The sequence below is a fragment of the Pyrus communis genome, chromosome 9, assembly GCF_041283825.1.
Source record: "Pyrus communis isolate YQ-2024b chromosome 9, ASM4128382v1, whole genome shotgun sequence".
NCBI lineage: Eukaryota > Viridiplantae > Streptophyta > Magnoliopsida > Rosales > Rosaceae > Pyrus > Pyrus communis.
Window position 1 is genome coordinate 25,890,303 of NC_142573.1, and position 21,820 is coordinate 25,912,122.

General features: G+C 37.2%; 1 protein-coding gene and 1 pseudogene across 2 annotated transcripts; one reads left to right on the forward strand and one right to left on the reverse strand.

Annotated features, from left to right (window-relative positions):
- The first annotated feature begins 363 nt into the window (after positions 1-363).
- LOC137741034 (U-box domain-containing protein 21 pseudogene) lies at positions 364-1,939 on the forward strand (annotated as a pseudogene). The gene has a single exon (XR_015966509.1). The product of XR_015966509.1 is annotated as a U-box domain-containing protein 21 pseudogene (transcript).
- A 398-nt stretch (positions 1,940-2,337) lies between these two features.
- On the reverse strand, positions 2,338-6,989 carry LOC137739605 (receptor protein kinase TMK1). Its single transcript, XM_068479231.2, has 2 exons — positions 4,325-6,989; positions 2,338-3,060 (listed from the first exon to the last, which is right to left on the reverse strand). Exons 1-2 carry the CDS (start codon positions 6,642-6,644, stop codon positions 2,531-2,533), a joined length of 2,850 nt encoding a protein of 949 aa, XP_068335332.2. The 5' UTR covers positions 6,645-6,989; the 3' UTR covers positions 2,338-2,530.
- Between the last annotated feature and the right edge of the window lie 14,831 nt (positions 6,990-21,820).

Consider the following 21,820-nt stretch of genomic DNA (forward strand, 5'->3'; position numbering starts at 1 on the left):
AAAACACTGAACGCGCAGTGACCAGCTGTAGAGTTTGGGTCCGAGTCCAAGCACCGACTAATGGACATTTGACCAAAACCCCAGCACCAGCAGAGCTCAAAACAGCTGGGCAATCTTCTGCCGACTTAAATACAAACTATACTTCGGTCAAAAAAACAAAAATTACAAACTATACAAATGGCGACTGGACCCACACCCCATTCCTACCACCCAATCCACACCCCCCACCTGTCTCCTTTATACAATTTTTAATCATTCGATTCAACGTTCAACATTCAAATTCGCAACATTACAATAATAGTCCCGCTCCGCCTTTGAGTTTTGACCCCGCGTATGCGTATACAAATATATAAGCTCATCAAATTCCCACATTCCTCACAACCAAAACAACACAAATACTCAAAGCAAATTCTCATACATTTGTGATTTTTCCATTAATTCGAAGCAACAAACAATGATCATTTCTTGGAGAAGAAGGAAGGCCGGCCGTAAGACCGAAAACAAGAAGCAATTTTGTAATTTGGACATGGACGTGGAGGAGATCGCGATTCCGACGCATTTCCGGTGCCCGATTTCCCTCGACTTGATGAAAGATCCGGTGACACTTCCGACAGGAATGACGTACGACAGGTCGAGCATCGAGAAGTGGATCGAGACTGGCAACAGTACGTGTCCGGTGACTAATCAGGAACTCATGAGTTTTGACCAGATTCCGAACCATGCACTACGTCGGATGATCCAAGATTGGTGCGTGGAGAATAGGTCTTATGGCATCGAGCGGATTCCAACGCCGCGGATCCCTGTGATTCCCTACGAGGTTTCGAGGATTCGCGAGAGAGTCATGGGAGCAGCGCGGCGTTTGGATGAGAAGAAGTGTCGAGAACTGGTGGGGAAGATTAAAGCGTGGGGCAAGGAAAGCGAGAGGAACAAGAAGTGCATGGCGGAGAACGGAATTGGTGGCTGCTTATCAGCCGTGTTCGAGTCCTTTGCCAGCAGTTCAGCGGACGAATATGTTGAGATATTGGTGGAAATTTTAACTGTGCTACCTTGGATGTTTCCATTGGGTGAAGAAGACCAATCGAAGCTTGGATCTTCAGTGTGTTTGCGATCTTTCATGTCGTTTCTAGAGGGCAAAGATCTAACAGCACGGCAAAACACGGTTTTGGTACTTAGAAAGTTGTTTTCTTTGGATAAAAAATATGTGGATGCTTTCGGGAAGATTGAAGGAGGCGTTGAAGCGATTTTTGGGATCATTGGAGAGCCTATTTGTCCTCAAGTGACTAAGGCTGCTCTGGCTTGTGTTCTTTTCATGATTTCATCACTGCCATCCGCAGGAACCAGTGATAAATACAGATCAAGATTTGTGGAATTGGGTTTGGTTTCTTTGCTACTAGAAACTCTTGTTGACGCAGAGAAAAGCGTTTCAGAGACAGCTTTGGGGGTTTTGGATGGTCTCTGTGATTGCAAACGAGGGAGAGAAAAGGCCCTCGAGAATGCTCTCACAATGCCTCTTTTGGTGAAGAAGATTTTGAGGATTTCGGAGTTGGGGACGGAGTTTTCGGTGTCTATAATCTGGAAGCTGTGCACCATTGAAACCCAGGAAAGCTTTTTGATTGAGGCGCTTCAAGTGGGCGCGTTTCAGAAGCTCTTGGTGCTCTTGCAGGTCGGGGTTTGTGATGGAATGAAGGACAAGGTTACTGATCTGCTGAAATTGTTCAATCTGCACATGAGTAAATTGGACTGTGTGGATTCATCCATGAATTTCAAGTACCTCAAGAGGCCATCTTTGAGTTAGAGAGAAAAGAAATTACATTTTTTGTTCTTTATATTATATTGTGTTCGAAATTCGTTTTGTACAAATAGAGATTTGTAAAGCAAAATACCAATTACTCAATTATATATCAGGTCAAAACCTGGAACAAACATTCATTCTGTGATATGTGTATTGTTTTTGGATCTAATTAGCGTAGCCAAATTGACTAAAACAGTTGCTCCTTATACGCACGCGAGTTTGAATCATTTTCACGAGTAAATTGTAATAAAGAGTATATTAAAATGAATGGGCATCCTCTCCGGATCCTCTTTGTGAGGTTCCATGAGATCCTTTAATCGTGTTCGTTCATTGTAAATCATGCGGTTAATTTTCATCAGTGTTCGTTCATTGTAAATCATGCGGTTAATTTTCATCAGGTACTACTTGTGTTTAATTTTAAATGATTTCTGATCGCATGATATATAATGAACTGACACGATTAAAGGATCTCTTGGATGCTCATAAAGAGGATCCTCATTCTATTAAATTATCACTCAGAATAAAAAGAAATGAGACATTCATTCTTGAGAGTGAAGAACCTCTTCCCATTTCATTCACAAAACCTCTAAAACAACTGATAACATCCGATAACATCAGAGCGAGGGGGGAAGGATAAAGCATGAAAGTTTGAACAAATTGTACACAGAAACCTGCAAGGTAAGAATCAACCAGAATAAACATACCAAACCAATCGTTACAATAATTTACAGTTAATCATTATCTCCCATCTGCAGATGTGAAAGACTCAGCAAATCCATAAGGGCGTGTAGGGATGCTCGTCTGAGTGTTATCCAAGCTGGGAGGAAGCGATGAAGAAGAGGATTCCAAATTGCTTCTACCTTCAAAAGCCTGCCACTTCTTAAGTGCTTGCGGCAACGACATTTCAAGGTCTATACCATATATATCTTCAGAACTTTGATCAGTTGGTTTCCAAAGCTCCACCAGAGTCGATAAGACATTCACAGTGTGGCCCATGTCGGGCCTTTGATACGGCTCTCTTGCACAGCAATGACCTGCTAACTCGGCTACAGTACTCACACTGGCAAGTGTTTCCTCGTTGAGATCAATTGTGGGATCAATCGCCTTGCTGAATGAGTCCTTGTTTATGAACATTCTCCGGAACCAAGTTACTAAGTGCATGCTCTCCTCAGGCTGGCTGTCGTCAAGTGCCTTTCTCCCAGTGATTAACTCCATCAAAATCACTCCAAAACTGAACACATCTACTTTAGTTGTCACACGGCCAGTAACTGAAGTATCACAAATGTTTTGTTTACGATCAGTATCAATACCGACTACCAACCATTAACCAGAATCTACTATATTTACTTTTAAATGAAAAGTAAAACGAACTACTGAAAAGCAAAACATCTACGACATTATAAATTGCAGAACCACAAGAAGAAAGGCAATACTCAGCTTTGTTGTAAAGCTAGGTAAGTGGGATCAGCTGACCTAAAAAGGAAAGAACAGAAAAACAAAAATACTAAAGTGGGTTCAAAGAATCGACTGCTTTAAGGTCCAAAAGGGCAAAAACAGCTGGGAACAACTAATATGATGGAGATTTCCAATGAGAACAATCCAATAAGCAAAATATTCTACCATTCTGTTATTACAAACAGCAAGGAAAATGGCTTAATAATATTCGGGTTACTCAAGTGATTTCAGAGACCCTTAGCAATGATGTCCGAAAAAGGCGAAATACACAGCTGGCAGAGACGAGAAGATGCGCTAAGATGATTATTGAACATGCAATTTGGTGAATTTTAGGGAATACTCATCATGCTGGTGCCTTTCTTTTTCCTGTAACCACCCAACAAACTCCCAAGAAAATCATGACTCCACATTTCTAATCTGCTTTCTTAAGAATGGCAGTCATGACTCATGAGAGCGTCCAACCTTGATCATAATGGAATACAATAATGGATACATTTGTAACACAACGGAAAATTGAATCGTTGAGATCTCTCCTCTATTAAAGATTGATTTAACATAATCCAAGTGCAGTGTGGATTACAAGAGTTTATTTATTTTTTGGTGAATAACACATCCAACTAGAAATTAAGAGATAAAATATAAAATAATAAACATTTTTAATACATTTTTAGATCCGCACATAGTCCATATTTACTGAACCATTCATAAAATTCTGATAAATTGTAAGAAAATCATACGTAAAGCAGAGATATGAAATTAAAATAAAGGTTCTCTAGTTTGGAACCAAAAATTAAGAGCCAGTAGCCACCCTTTTCCTTAAACTGGTTTCCTGAACGTTTACAAAAATCTCAGGAAATGGAGGCAAAGGACTAAGGTTGCATCTGGGTGATGCCATATTAATATATTATGTAAGTTGTTTCTATTTCGCGTGCACTATCGGGTACTCAAACGGACCTGATATCACTCTCATGTTTTATTTTCTATTTTTATTGAAGTAAATAAATTTGAAAGTTGGCCTGGTTTTAGAAGAATCTTATAGCAAAAAATTAAGCATAAGTAAACAGAAACAAGAATTACCTGCATATTCTGGTGCCAGGTATCCAAAAGTCCCTGCAATCCTTGTTTCAATTGAACCTTTACCCTCTGGAGCAAGCCGCACAAGACCGAAATCTGCGACCTTAGCTCTCATATCATCTCCAAGAAGAATATTTGAAGGCTTTAAGTCCCTATGTATAAAACTCTGATGGGCCAAACCATGGAGATACTCAACACCCCTTGCTACATCTAAGGCAATTGTGAGCCGTCTCGTCCATTCCAGTGGTTTCAGTCCTTCTTCTGGCCAGTTGAAGATGTACCGGCTGAGCGTCCCTTGAGGCATATACTCATATACAAGAAGCCGTTCATTTCCATCCAAACAATACCCCAGAAGAGCTACGAGATGCCTGTGACGAACCTTCGTCAAAACAGAAATCTCAGACTTAAATTCGGAAAGACCCTTTCCTACTATTACGCCAGCCTCCATTCTCTTAACAGCAATCTTTGTTCCGTCGTGCAGTTCCCCTTTATACACTGTCCCAAAACCTCCTTGCCCCAATATATTTTCCTGACTGAAATTGTTTGTCACATTCCGGAGCACTTGAATAGAAATCACCATGTTTCCTGCCTCAACCATTTGGATTTCATTGGGCTCCCTGCTGGGAAGAGTATGAGCTTCACTCAGTGCACCAACACCAACACTAGAGCCTGCAACAGTTATCTTCATGCTCTCATTATCCGATCCAGAGTGGCGGGGATGAACTACCATTTCATTCGGGCTCTGAACTCTACTCAACTGCTTTTGTTTTGTTCTATATACACAGATAAGCAACAGCACAATTAATAAAATCACAAAAACACCCCCGATTACAGAGAACACAATGACTCCTATTAGAGTTGAAGATTTCTTTCCATGAGGTCTAGAACTGTTTCCAGAACCTACACTTGTAGAAGGGTTGGTGGAATTTTGAGACGGTCCAGCTGAAGTACTCTTTTTCTTCCCTATATCAGGGTTACCAAACATTACAAGCACCTTATCCTTAAAAGCTGGGGTTTTCCCATAGAGGTTATTGTTTGACACATCAAATACCGTGAGTGCAGGCAGCGTGGCAAGCTCCGCTGGAATCGTTCCAGTTAAATTGTTATCAGCAAGAACTACTCTTTGCAGGGACTTCAAAGACGCGATTTCGGGAGAAATCGTTCCAGCAAGACCCATTTTCTGAAAATTGAGGACCGTAATGTTCCCATTATTACAAGTAACCCCAATCCAATCTGCACAGGGATTATTCCCCTTCCAATTCTCTGCAAACCTTTGGGGGTAACCCACTGAACTCACAATTGAAAGCAACGTATTCACTCGAGGGTCACATTCACCAGGACTCGGTAGGCAAAAGTTATTAGAACCCTTAACCAAATCTACCGCAACCCCCGGAACAAAAGCCGGCATTGGTCCTTGAAGCAAATTGTTTGTCAAATTCACAGCCTCTAGTGACTTAAGGCTCACCAATGACACTGGAACAGGTCCAGTAAACAAATTATCTCTCAAACTCAAGCTCCGCAAGTCGGTCAAACCTGAAAAGTCCGGTAATGGACCTGAAAACGCGTTCGAATGCAGCCAAACCTCTTTCAACAGAGTCATGTTCTGTAACACAGCAATGCTTCCACCGAGCTTACCTACACTTTCTTGCCCATTAAGCCACAAAGACTGAATTTGCAACCCGGAAAAGCTCGCGGGCAGTTCTCCTTGGAGGCCATTGAAGGCCAAGTGCAAGTTAACCAGACTCGGAAACCCATCTCCACCGAAAAAATGGGGTATTTTTCCGGTAATGTTGGCCGAATTGGCCGAAAAGTTTTGAATTGATGCTGCACTCTTGAGAGTTTCAGGAATTTCCCAACTCATAAAAGGGTTGTTATCAATCCCAACAGATTGAAGGGAAGTCATACCAGAGAAAAAATCACCAGGAATTGAAGTAAACAAATTGTTGCTGAGCATTAGAACTTGCAATGCACTTAACCCACTAAGGCTCGGAAGAGGACCTGTAATTTTGTTCCATTGAAGCTCTAAGCGCTCGAGTTGAGTGAGGTTTTGGAGGCTTGAAGGAAGCGTACCTTCTATATTGAGGTGACCCAGTTGGATCCTGGTCACCCTCTTGTCGTCCGAGCAGCCCACATGGGTCCATGTGCAGGGGTCCGGGTCGGACCATCCGAGAGATTCAGATGGATTAAGGGTTTTCTTCAGAGCCAGCATTACAGCAGCATCGTTGCTTGAACTCGGTTGGGAGTTGGCACACAGCAAGAACGATGAAAACCCAGCAAGCAAAATGGCCAAAAACTTGAACCCAGCATGGGTTTTCTTCTTCATCTTGAAAAAACTTTCAGATGTGAGAGAGAGAGAGAGAGAGAGAGATTTAGGAGGTGGGTTTTGTACAAAGTGTTTGTGTCAAGAACTTGATTCCATATTATTGGGTATGATAACAAGGTTCTAGGGAATGGGGAGTTGAGAAAAAGTTAGAATGTTTGAGTAGGAGGAGGAGATGAGGATGCTGAGAGAGGGAGAGAGAGAGAGAGAGAGAGAGAGAGAGAGAGAGAGGAAGAGAGGGTGTAGGCAGAGAGGAGAGAAGCTTTTTCTAGGAATGGAGGAAGGAAGGAAGGACTGACTGGCATGCACATGGTGGGTGAAGGTGTTTGGCTTAAAAAGGCTGTTGATGACAAGGTTCTACTTTATGAGAAGTGGTTAATGTTTTGCCAATAAGGTCAACAAAGTTAAAAGATTCACTTATAATTAATTGGTAATATTAAAGTATTTTAATGTTAATTTTTTATAAAAATATATATGGATATTTTTATATGAAATTTACTATCTTAATATCATCATAAGTAATATTACTTAAGTCTATGTGTATAATACACATTGAGTGACATTAGAACATGTACTCAACATATTGAGTGACGTTAGTTGAAGTTTCAATTAACAATTGAAGCATATGCATGGTTCCTTATTCTCCCACATAAGATTTACACCCTCAACAGATACTTCGAATGCAAAGTGTGCGAAGATGAATTGTCTTAGCCAAATGAACTATTAAGAGCCCTTCACAACAACAGAGTTTCTTCTTCTGGTCTGATTGCATTAACAAGATTTTTGACAGAGTACTCCGGAGTATTGAATATTCTAAATTTTTTAATAAATCTTTAATTAAAGCCAAAAATACTAAAATCTAAAGATTTAGAAACCTAAAGTATAAGAAATTCCGAAGCACTGGATAGTTTTTGTGCAATAATGAGTTAAAAGGCTGGAAATGAGTCATGAGTGGAGTGGGTTTTCGGTAGGTGGCCATGAGCAGAGGGAGGGTCAAGTTGGCATTAGAATATGTATAAAAGTAGTAACGTTTTTATATCTCATGTACTGATGCACATGTTGAGAGCCAGAATCTGAAACCGTCCAGATAGAGTTGAAGTGAGCAACAACGCGCAGAGGGGCGGAGGGAAGAAGAGAATAGGATAGGCCCAGGCCCATCCTCACATTTTTTTGCAAGCCTTCACCTGTAAGCATCTTTCATTATTCTTCTTTACAACCCTTCTCCTATTGGTCAATAATACAAAACACACTATAAACGATCTCCTATTTAAAATTCCAACTCCCATATTTGATTCCATCCTAACACTAAATTAATATTTATTTATTGAAAATAAAATCAATAACCTTTAACATTTTGATAAAAAAAAAAAAAAAATCTCTTAATTAACATTAAACCCCTTAACTTTTAATTAAAACAAAAAACTTCTTTGGTCTTTCACAATCAACCCAGGAGTACGAGTCCAAGACTAATAAGCTATTATTCTTCTCATTTTTTTGAAATTTTATATCTATTTTCATATAAAATTCAAATTAATTCAACAAAAACAGTACTATTTGTAGAATCTATCTTACTTTCCATAATTTTTTTTTTTATTGTTTCTCATCTATCTTACATCTTACTTAATTGTTAGAGTTTGAACCTTTTGATTTCTTCTTCTTATTAAATTTAATAGTATGGATAACGAGATTATCATGCAATGGTTTCAAAATATGAAAATTGACACACCCCGACCCAGAAAGTCCACTTGGACCCTGAATCGAGCTGTGCTGGCCGACACCTGGAAGGTGACGAAGCCATAAAATGTGATAGTGTATAAAAAGTGAATGAATTTGAATCTAAAAGTGTCTAAATACCAGAGTGCGCTACGAGTGGGAGCGAACTCATTTCACACGCGATGTCAGAGCATAAGTAAGGTACAGTAGTGTGGGTAAGAATCATACCTTCAAAAATATCCATCAATACTAAGATTCGCCACAAATTCTTGTCGATACAAACTCAGCAGTTAAAACTTGGAGGGTACCAAACAGAAGGTGTGAGTAAGCAATAAAACCAAGCTTCCCAAAGTTACTACCTCTCAAAAAGTAATGCCCCTAAATGTAAAACCCGTATCGTTTTCCATAAGACAGTACAACATATATACATATATCCAAACCATACTCAGAAATGACCAAAACCACGGTTTGCCATCAACTCCACCATACATTAATAAGTATGCCAAATGAACTAAATCAATACAAAGTGATATATCAGTCAGAGTCATCTAAAATGACTTGTACATCTTATCCATATCTCATCAATCACGGCTAGCATATAAGTCGGAGTCACCTATAATGACCTGTACGACTTATCCATATCTCATCAATCCTGGCTAGCATATAAGTCGGAGTCACCTATAATGACCTATACGACTTATCCATATCTCATCAAGTCGGAGTCACCTATAATGACCTATACGACTTATCCATATCTCATCAATCCTGGCTAGCATATAAGTCGGAGTCACCTATAGTGACCTGTACGACTTATCCATATCTCATCAATCCTGGCTAGCCAATAGCTCAATAAGTATACCTGCACACGAGTCGGAACCACCTAAAGTGGTCTGTACGACAGGACTGGGTGTAAATAAATACGCTCAAGTGCTACGATCACGTGAAGACTGGGCGAATGATCGCGGGTCACCTACGAGTCGGAACCACCTAAAGTGGTCTGTACGACAGGACTGTGCACCTACCTTGAATCCAAGGTGAGCGTAAGGTGCGGGAGGTGAACATCACGTGAAGGACTGTGCCCTGGCCACGGGCGGGAGCACTAACACCGGGGTGCAGGTTTATGAGCTCTCAATGCATCTCAATATAACATGTGCAACTCATGGCAACCAGTACGACAGTATCGAAGTTGCCTAACTCATAACTGTAGTCATGCTATAACGCAATCGATTCAACTATTACCATAAACTCACCTGAACTTACCTGAGTGTCCTGAGTTCACCTTTACACTTGAAAGCATTCCTAATAATTATATGCAAGTAATATACATATGGATATATCATGATGCAATCTACTACTCAACCATGTCGTAGCATTTTCAATTATAAACAATATGGTGTGAAGTGTACAATCAGTAACGCTCTACTCCTAAACTACTTATTTTCAGGGATAATTATCCATGACAACCCAATTAACTCTAATTTAACTAATTAATTCGCAAAACTAAAACTTGCCTTTACAAATTTCCTTCGCGTTACTCAATTTCCCAAGCAAGGCTTTTGTCTCAAATATTTTATGGCTGCATCTAACGTCTCATTAGACTGCCTACGTACCCTAGACAGAGATCAAGTCATTCATAGTTCATATAGTACTTCAAGTATTCACAATAAATATGTATGAAAGTAATATGCCTAATCAATTTAAAAGTGTCGATAGAACTCTTAATAATATGTACGATAAAAAGGAAAAGATGCACTCACCTGGAGTCCACGCTATGATTCTCTAGCGCACGCATCGAGGCGTCCTGAATGATTGGTCCCTGCCACGAAGTTCAAAAGTGGACGGAAGATGGTCAATTTTGCCCACGAAGCCGGCGGGTGCCTAAAACTTCCCGACGTCGATTCGTCGTCTACGGTGGTCCAACGGGGTCAAGGTTGGTTGGGTTTTGCTCCTGGGATGATGGGCTACAAAGCCCAAGTGGTGGCATCGGCCATTGCTTTGCCGATTTGTCGGAAAATCGAGAAGGGTGGCCGGAGCACCATTGATTTTCGTCAACTTTCGTGGCCTCAAACCTCCACATCCCATGGTTAATCAAGGTGGTTCTTGGGTGGGTTTTGTAGAGGGGAATGAGAGCTTCAAGATGGTGGTGGTGGCATCGAAAAACTCCACCGGAGTTGGCCGGAATCGACCTTGGAAAATGGGCACCCGCGGTGGGTGCGGGTGGACGAAAACCCACTTCCCTTTTTTTTTCTTTTTTTTTTTTTTTCTTTTCTTTCTTCCAATTCTGATTGGGCTTTTCCCCACAAGGGGGGAATTTAATTTAAATAAACGCTAACCTTGAATAACCAATTTCGAATGTCCGTAACTATACCGTCATAATCCGAACTCGCAAACGGCTTTCGTCTATGCGTTCACATCCACGAGTATTACGAGAATATGTTAAAAGAATAAGTCATACGTCTCTCTAGACGATGGTCAACAGAAATCAAAGTCCTTGCCTCTAGGGCAATTTCGTAAATTCACGCTTTTTAAATAAAATAAAAACGTAAAATTTGGAACGGGTTGTCACAAAAATTCGTCAGAGACAATTATGATTATTGAAAATATAAAATATTATAGATGCATGTGTTATTATGGTGTTTTGATTAGTAGTTTTGCAACTGTTATTCATCATTTTTTTTTTGCATTTGTGAAAGACCCCTCCTCACATGAAATCCTAACTACGCCACTGAATGCACATGGCATGTTTTCATTATTTTGCCTAGGTGTATTGAAAACATAAAATTATTATTTATGCATGGCCTAATTAGATTATTAGTCCATGTGGTGATAGTGTAGTCGGAAGATAGCTCATGTGTTAACAATTAACCGAGACTTGACAAAATTTTCAATTTTGAGCCTAAATTCTAACAAACTTCACCACAGGAACTTAAATCCTTTTTTTTTTTTCCTTTTTTTTTTTACCACAAAGTCTATCTTCCGACTACCCTATCACCATGGAGACTATTAATCCAATTAAGCTTATATGCATATATATATATATATATATATATATAATTTCTGGGGGAATTTGCAGCTCTATACAAGTTCTGGGGGAATTTGGAGCTCTGTACAAGTTCCCGCTGGTGGGGGAGGGGGGGGAGGGGTGGGGTGGTGGGGCGGGTGAACTAACAAACACCCATTTACAAAATATGGTCTAAAAAGATGATCTCCCTACATTTTCCATGTGAATATATAAGGAAATGTTGCATTGACAAACGTTGGTCCAAACTTTGGTCTTAGGTATTTTGTTTGAAGTTACAAAAATATGTGTAATGTGCAATTGAGTCAATCAACATTTTTTGTTTTTAAGGAGAATTTAATAAGGAGAAATTTTAGCAAGTGGTATTGATCTTAGCTGGAGAGAAAAAATTGTTTATACTGACCTTAGTTTCAATTGACTTCTGCAGCCTAATTATATAGGTGTCGCGACACTTGTAATATGACTTCTTCAATTTGTTGTACTTGTTTAAATATTAAGACATCTCACTTACACGTGAAGAGAAATACTATTAAACTATAATACTAAGTAACTTCGCGTACTCTAATATTATATAAACAAGTGATCAATTGCCATGGTATATATGACATTACTCTATAATATCTCTCCCCTCTTTTTTTCTCTCTCCTTCCCTCCCCTCCTATTTGAACAGTCACGGTTAAACCACGTCAACATCTTATATTAATTTTTTATAGAAAAAGAAAGACAAAATAGAGAATTTGAGAGGAGGAGATGGAAGGGAATGGAAAGAGAAGGGGAGAAAATCCTAGTCCAAAGTTGAAAGGGATGATTTTTCTATCCCGAGTGTGTTGGCTTGAACTTTCGGTTTATTAAAACTCAAAGTTTTCAAGTCATTTTCATTAGTTTTCCTTTATATTAAAGCCTAGGTCAGAGACACAAAGCAGGGCAATGTACAACCCATGAGTGCAACAAGGCCTTGTTTGGCACTATGAGAAGATGATTTATTTTCTTTAATTTTTAAGATAATTTTTTGATATAATGAATTTTGTTTCACCGTGTAGACGTGGACATAGTCAATTTGGTTAGAATGAATATACACCTCGATCCTTCCTCCGAGTTTAAATTCACTATTTCATATTAGTTTAAAATAAAACAGGATTTGCTAAATCCACTCTCGCCATTGCTAAATTCAACAAGCATATGGATCTAATACTTTCCAAACATATGTGATCCGTTTGGCCCAATTAAAGTTTTCAATTGGGCCTATATAGTAGTTGTGAGGGGAGCGAATGTCACATACTCTTTTGGCAGCTCATTTTAGAGTCGGTTCGGTTTTATTTGTATCGATTTTCATCAAACTTAAAAACCAAACCAAAACTACTGTTTGGTTTATTTTCATTTATTTGATTGGGTTCCATTTTTTTTGTTAATTTTAATTTAGCAAATGAGAGATAGATTAAGAGCTCTTTCGAAGCTTCTTCGTCGTGATCGACAATACGAATTTAGGGGTTTTAACGAAAAATCTATGATACTGTTCATTTTAACGAAAAATCACATTTTTACACTAAAAAGTCAATCCAAGTATTATTCACTTTACCCTTTATTTTGTCCTTATCATTAAAACTCAAAATTTTCAAACCATTTTCATTTGTTTTCCTTACTAATTTTGTGAAAGGTGGGACGGGTACGGACGCGACATAGAAGCCGATGAAGAATGCTAGTTATATAATCCTCAATAGTAAACTGTGTTGGAGTTTTGAGACTCCATGTCCCACATCGGGGAACATATGTTTCCCAATGATCTATATATATACACATATACATACATACATACATACATATACATACATACATACATACATATTGTCCTTTATACTAGTAGTTGGGATTTGAATCATTTGGAAAAGGATTGAAAGGTTTGTGCCTTATGTTGTGTGGATTAGGTTTATATAATATAGCTTAATATAATTAATATTAATTAATTAAGATAAGGACCTTGGGTGTTGGAAGTTAAAATTAATCAAAGTTTATTAATTTTAATTAACATATTAATTTAAAACTGTTTTGATTAAGAGACACAACTTTTAGAAAGAGTTGTGTACTTTCAAATACTTTCAACATGCATTTGAAGGGTATAAAACAATCTATATATTTGCAGTCTCAGTTTCTAATAAAATTAACTTTTCTTCCTCTCTCTTCCGTACAAACTTCCTAGAGAGTAAACACACAGAGCAATTCGTGAATTCTATAATTCAGTGTAGGTTGTAGAATTAGATAGTTGTATCTTGATCGAGTAGATGTCGTAGAACCACAAGCACAAGAGTAGGACGAAAATACTGTTCGAAAGACATAGCTTTTGCGTTAGCCTCTATCCTTAATTCAATCAAGTTAGTATCATTTTAATTCCTATAATTATTTTTGTTATGTCATTTTGTATTACAAGTATTATTCGTTAACAAAGAATCAATATTTCATGATCTGTTATTTTTATTTATTTTTGAATTGTTCTCTAACGTACAGTCAAGAGGGACAAGAGAAACATAATCTCCATTCCTATGGAAATAGAGGACGGTTTATTATTGGATCAATATGATTACATTCATTTTTTCAAGAAACATGATCGTTTTATCCTACAAGCAAGAAACTTCTTCATTTACAGCTACACCCAGGATAACATGTAGGTTCGCATTGTTCCGAAAGGCATGTGATGCGGAGCATTATAACATCTTCAAAAGAGATGTCAAAATGTATACATCAACTATAACAGTAAAAAAAGATCCAACTAATATTCTCCAACCGAAGTGCGAAATTTTATGTGGCAATAATATGGATTGGCAGCAAAAGAGATTGTTGTCAAATTTGACAACAGCTTCAAATGTTTTTTTATTTATTAATTATCAAATGTATTTTATTAATTTTTAATTAGTTTAATCATTTATTATAATTAATGTTAAGTTGACCGATGCAATTATCCTACTTTTTTATTCATTTCAATCAAGGAAGATGAACAGATTACTGATTAAACTTTAAATGTCATTTATTAAATTTTAATTAGTTTAATAATTTTTTTATAAAAAAATAAAATAATAATTTAATTTGACATATCGGTTGGAGAACAAAACTTTAAAAGATGTCAAAATACTACATAAGCTGTTAAAATTTAAATTTTATGTTCAAAATTTAACATCTCCTTTGGAGATGGTCTTAGAAGTAACAAACCGTGGCTTGTCGTTTTCGGAGTCCATGGCAACTTGGTATTGCTTTTGACCTTCGGCTATCGGAGGCAAACCTGTCACTCAATATAACAATTAATAATTTAACCCACTAACGATATCATTTGTAAAAAGAAATTTGTAAAACATTTAGATTTGAAAGCCTAACTAAGATCTCTTTTAGATTTGTAAATCTAGTTTAGGTTCTTCTGTTTAAAAGTCAATACCATGGCATATTAAAGTATTTAACCCAATTATCAATTAAGCTTTAGAAATAGGAATTGGCTTATTATATTAACATCCTACGTATTGTTGAATAAATCCCACATACTTAATACATCCCTTATTTGCTTTCTCAATTGAAAATTATCTTAGATTCTTAATACACCTCACATACTTCCCCATAATACCCTCACACCCACATTCTCAACATACACATTACATTTTCTACATACAACCTATATTTTCTATACACCCCACATTCTTCAAATCTTATAATACTCATTTGTTTCTTGAATCTCTCCTTGTTCAAAGTTTTCCGAGTTAGAACCCTTCCCATTAAGAAAACTTGGGAAGTTCTTAGCAGTAAGCCCTCCAGTTTATCAACCACAATATGTTGCTCCTCACCTGTGAGGGCCAATTGCTCCGAGAACTAGGAAACCATGTCCTCCATTGCTCCTTCCAAAATTTCTAAACTCCCCTTGGTTGTTCTAGCGATTGTTTCTGCGAGTAGTCGTAGCACTCCAATAAAAATTGAGCAGACCAAACTGAAACATTCCTTCGGGGATACCGACATGAACAGAAATCCACAGTTCAGACTACCATCACTGCCTATGCGCCGTTGTGAAGAAACTCTCTCCAAGATAACCCTAGAGATACTGGTTATAGCAAACTGATGAATATTATTTGCTAAGAACATACACCTCAAGATCAAAATTATTTAAAATAGTTGATTGGTAGCAGTAGTGACATTGTAAACAAATATTAGGCTTGAATCAATAATAGGCTTAAATAAATATTTTGTAGTATGGTTTCCTGGGAACTCACAAGCAGATATTTGGAAGAAAGAAAGGCCTCCTACATAAAAAAAAAAATATGTGATCTTGATTCACAATTTGATGCCCGGCAACCTATGTTGGAGAAGATAATTATGACACTTTTCTAAAGTTTAATAACCCAGAAAAAGAAGAAGAAAAGGGAACGGGTAAGGAGGGATTGTCGTATAAGAAAGTGCAGTTAAGGTTTTCATATGTAGTTTCATTGGTTAGACTTTGATTCAACAATGGAGGATAGGAGAGGTTTTGATAGTTGAAGAACATAAATAATACGTTAAAAGTAATTTGAAGTGTATTTATAAATTTCTTATTTTTTTAAAACCTAATAAGGTCGAAATTGTCATTGAACATAAGTCATTTAATATTAAATTTTGATGTGAAGTGCATTCAACATTATGTGGGTGCCAATAAAAAATGCTTTTATTAATCAATCAAATAATTGAAACATTTACATGTTCTACTAACACATTAAATAGGAATTCTGGACATAACTCATCCCAGTCAAAACTCACGCCATGCTTATAAACGTACACCGCCACCATATAGGCTGCACGATTACATAGATGAGTTTTGCCCATTAACTTTTATTCTGACTATTGTTCAAAAATAAAAAATAATAAAATAAAAAATAAAAACTAAAAAATAAAAAATAAAAAACTTTCATTCTGACTAAACAAAATGTCTATACTTACCATGGTGTGTTTTTACAATGTTTTTTTTAATACGCATTATGTTCTTTGTGGATGCAAATTTCTGTCTTCCCTTGATTGACAAATATGCACCTGCAAATAATAACAGCCAAGATTAAGGTCAAAAGCCTCACGCGCCTACGATGAATTGAGAGGGAGGTTTTGGAATTCTAAAAAAAAAAAAAATTGTATTTAGAAGTTTGCAGGTAGCAAAAGCCTCTGAATTTTGGAAATAAAATGGGTAGGAGAGATGGAGCAAGTGGGTTTGCCCTCTAGGGTTTAGGGGTGGCCGGCCCTAGGGTGGAATTTAGGTGGGAATATCCCAAGATATTTATGTAAATAAATATCTTGGAATAAATTGGTAAATGTCTGAAATAAATGGAATTATGATTAATTATTTGAAAGATGTCTTCTCTGATTAGGAATGTATATATGATAAGAATAAGGGATTATTCTATCATAAATACCTTTGAATTTTCCAACGGGCAGGAGTGCCTTGAGCAGTCGTTGATCTCTACCTGCTCTACCTTAGCTGCGCATGGTGAATGAGAATGATTCTGCTCATTTAATAAGGGTAGTCTTGTCTTTCTTGGAAAATAATCCACGTATCAACTCTATGAATTTTGGAATTATTTTTTCTCCACAAATACCCCCACACATGTTGGGCTGCTTGAAAGAAAGGGTATGAGGTGGTGGAATCCAAAGCTGCAATGGAGTTTGTGTCCTAATTTGATGTAGATTCCCTCTTTGACTTGGAATTTAAATTCTTCTAGGAAAGGGAATGTAATTGCCACCAAAACCTATTTAAGTCTGTGTCAAGCAGGGAATTAAATAAATTTAGAGTGCAACTAAAACCTCGCAAGAAAGAGAAAAGGCTAGAGGATATTTGTTTCCCCTCTCCTAGCAATCTTCTTTGCTTGCCCGTGCAAAGAATAGTGTTCTGTTTGTTTTTCTTCTTCTCCAACGTAAGAAAATTTTGATTTTTTTCTTTCTTGTTGATTTTTTGGAGCCTTGGGGCTTGAATTTTTGGCTCAATGGGGTCGAGGACGTGATGAAAAACGGCAACCGTGGGCGCTGCTGCGTGGCGCAGCTCGGCTGGGCCAAGGTAGTTAGCGCTAGGGCGCGTGGACCTGGGTCTTAGGTTGCTGGGATCAGGCCCGTGTAGCGTTGAGAGATGTGGGAGAAAGAGGGAGGCGCGGGGGCTCCAACCCCCTCCTTTTGAATTGGGTACCATGATTTTTAGATGTTTGTCTGTTACAATTTTTTATTTACTCTATTTTAGTCTCACTTATTAACTTTGTTTGATTTTCAGTTGAACAATGTTTATCTACTCAAAGATGAGTATGAACTCCTACTTAAAATTCTTCTAGTTCGAATCATAGAGTTTTGTGCTTATGATCAGAACCGTTCATATTATGAATCACGTTGTAATGATCTTCTCTGCAAAAAATGAATTAAGAGTAAGATCGTTTAGTTAATCTATTGTAGCAAATATATAGACAGTTCATAATACTTTTACCAAATCCATTCATTTGTTTTTTACAGTTAGATGACTAAATGACCTTAGTTTTAATTATTTTTTGCTGAGGTGATCTTTATAGAATGATTTGTAATGTGAAAATTTTGATTATAAACACAAAGTTCAATGAATCAGTAACGAACAGTTTTGAGTGTGAACTCATAATCATCTTTGAGTAGGCAAATATTATCCTTTTCAATCATGATCAATATGCATTTGGATTATTTTTTAACAAAATATGCATTTGGAAAACAATCAAATCATAAGATAACCATTGCATGCGTATATGTTTGGCAATTTTCTAGTAAAACCCGCGTGAATCTTGCCATTGAAAGCCAAGCAGCAGCAGTTCGGGACTACGAACTAAAACTAAGCAAACTTCAAACCCCATTTCCTAGTATATATTTTATGTGTTTGAAAAGAATTTTTACCATCTTTATAGTTGAGATGAGATTCGCATATGTTGATGAGCTACATCTTTATCAGAAAAATGATACAAATACATGATCAGTTTAGCATTCGTCTAAAAATATTAGACAAGATGTGGCCACATTTCTCGAGAAATGCATGAATGTCAGACAAGATGCCAAATTGCCCGAAATCGTCATATTTACGTCCAAATTAAGTACTCCTCTGAATATTCATGAATTTACGATTTTGTCCTCGTCTATGGCAGCTCCCTGGCGTACACTCACATGTATTGGTAATTTGGCATATAGAAAGATAATAAAAAAGATGCATCATAAATATTTTTCTTATTTTTTGAAAGGAAAGTAAGTTAAATCCAACCTGGAAAAGAAGAAAAACATGCAACTTTTTTGGCTGTATTCATAAGAATCTATTGAAATCTATGGATAGTCGCGCTGGCGTTACTCATTAAATGAATGTTTGCCACGTATTAATACAACAATTTCCTTAACAATCTCAATAAATGTTTGTCACAATGTCACAGATTACACATTCTCAATTTCATCGATCAGTCAACAAAAAAAGTAAAAAGAAGCTGTTATATCCATATGGTATGTAGATCCTTCTTTACTAATTGTTTAACCTCTTCTCAAATTCTCCTCTCATTCTTGAATCATACACCAAATCTTTTACAATTTCAACTTGATTTCAGTGAAGGATGAGTTCATCTTACTCTAAATTAAGACCTGAGGCACTTCCTCAAAAGAAAAGACATCTTCAGGTACGGGACCACGAATTAAGAATAATTCCATTTCCTTTTGGTTTAATTTCTTGCACATAGTTAAATTTAATCAAATATTTATTCTCTATATATCCATAATTGTTTTCCTTGATAATTGTTCTTATGCATGTGTATTGAATTTTTTTTTTTTCCAATTCAATTTGTGGTGTATATTCAGAATGGCCTCATCGAAGACCCAATATAATTTTATTTTGTATCAATATACCGTTTTCACTTTCAAATAAAAACTTGTGGTCTATATTTGCTATGAAAAAGTTTTGGTCGAGTTTTCGCGATGAATTAACCAGCATATAATTTAATTTTTGGTTTTTTTAGCAAAATAAAATTGTTTTTGGTTGAATGTGGCTAGTTTTGTTATGTTTGCGCTAAAATGACCGAGTTAATAATTAAAAAGGGAAATTCTTGAGCTAATTTCCCAAAATTTGTTGAAATCAATTTGGCATCTCTAGCTACTTGTGTTTTTTGAACTTGTATATTTTGCTAAAAACTTGATTCCTCGTAGTTATGTTTTTCTTTCTGTTTTATAGGTATTTTATCATACAATGAAATTATTTCTTAAGTGGTAAACTATATAACTTATGTGCACTGTGTCTACAATTTTTATGGTAACGGTTTGACTACAAGGAGACACAAGGGAAAGTTGTCACGGATAACAATACGTAGGGATAGGCGTATAGGGAAAGTTGCTAGAGCGATTAGGATTATAAAAAAAATAAATAAATAGATAAATAAAATCCATTAGTCAAATTGACATTTCTACCCTCCGACAAAGAGGGTACTCCCTTGAATATCTTAAGAGAGAGCAACCGCACCCATTCCACCCGACTGGGTGAGTAGACCACGTATGATTGGCAGCCGCCACTCTGAGTAAATCAAATGTATCTTGCACATGAAGCCATTACATGCCAACATTTGTTATGGTTTACAACAAGATGAATGCAACCACCACAAGTGCTCCTATGGAGATGTGGTAGAATTTCAAAGTTAGGGATGTTTCTTGGTTTTGGATTCTAGGCACGAATCTGACAAAATCATTGTAGTCAGAGATGGCTATCAAATGCATTTAGCCTTTCAAGGCCCAACTGAAGATTAGTCTTACTTTTAGGATTGTCGAATATCTTAAACTTCAGCTAAAAAAAAAAGATAAACAATGAAGGTTTAAAATGAATAAGTCGACAAAATACTGTAACTTAAATAACCATTAATCCGATCTTTTGTGATACAATTGACAATATCACTACTGTCTAGATGGGCTATTGCGTGTTAGAGTATATTAGTGGTCAAGATTAAGACATGTGTCACTGAATTATATGAGTTGAGATAGATAGGTTGACATGTATTTATAATGAAAAATATCTCTTGTAATAGTATAGAACTGAAGGAATAAAGTTCAGTTACAGCTCTCTCTCTCTTTCTGAGCTTTCTCTCTTTCTCTCTCTAGTCTTTCCTGATCTTTCAGATTCCATAGCTATTGTTAACATGGTATCATAGCCGATCAAGGGTAACACCATTGATTGACGATCCTCTGCTTCCGCATTGTTGTGTTGTTCTCGTCGTTCGTCGTTTGTTGTTGATTAGCGTTATTGCTCGTCGTTGGTGTCGGTTGTTGAAGGTTGCTGGTGTGATTGATTGTCGATTGCGTCGCGAACTCTCTCTTCTGGAGTTCGTCGATTCATCGCCGGCGGCTGTATTCTTTCATCTTTGAGCTTCAGGAAGGTGATCTTGTTTCTTCTCATATCTACTGAAGTGTTATTGCGATCTTGATAATCTTGATCCCGTATTGTCTGAAACCCTAGATTGTGGAATTTTGGTTTCTGCGCTTGTAGCGTCATTTGTGGATTGCTTCTGAGTGTGCATTTTGTATATTTGCGTTACTTGCTTTGTGGTGTTTTCTGGTTAAACAATGGTTACAACTGCTTAATTAGCTCTTACTCAATCCCCAATTTCGTCTCTCATTCCCACTGTGGGTAATACTGTCACTGTCAAACTTGATGATTCTAACTATGTGACTTGGAATTTTCAAATGGAGTTATTGCTGGAAGGAAATGGCATTTTTGGTTTTCTTGATGGATCTGTTGTATGTCCTGATAAGACTGAGTTGAATTCTGATGCTTATGATGTCTGGAAGATACATGATAAGGCTTTAATGACGCTTATTACTGCTACCCTGTCAACTGCTGCTTTATCATGTGTTATTGGGTGTAAGAGTTCTAAGGAAATGTGGACTAGTCTTCGAGAAAGATTTGCAAATATGACTCGGACGAGTATTGTTCAAATGAAGATTGATCTTCAGAATATTAGGAAGGGTCCTGAATCCATTGATGCATATCTTCAGAGGATTAAAGATGCTAGGGATCATTTAGCTGCTGTTGGGGTTGTTATTTCTGATGAAGACATTGCTATTGTTGCATTGCGGGGGTTACCTCCTGAGTATAACACTATTAAGTCTGTCATTCGTGGACGAGAAACATTGGTCTCTCTAAAAGAATTGCGGTCTCAATTGAAAGCTGAAGAAGATACGTTGAATGAAGTCACTAAGCAAGTTCCTCTTATGTCTGCTATGTTGGCTCATAAGTCTTCATCTGCGTATGACACTGGAGGTATTTCTGGTACTAAGGATGGTTCATCTAGCAGCTATGTTGGCTCTCAGTCACAATATTCCTATATGCCTCTTCAACAACCTCCTCAGTTTTTCCCTATTCCTTTCTCACAACCTTTTTCACAGCAACAATTACCCTATCCTCAGTTTCAACAACTTCCTTTTCCTGGACCCTTGGCTTTTG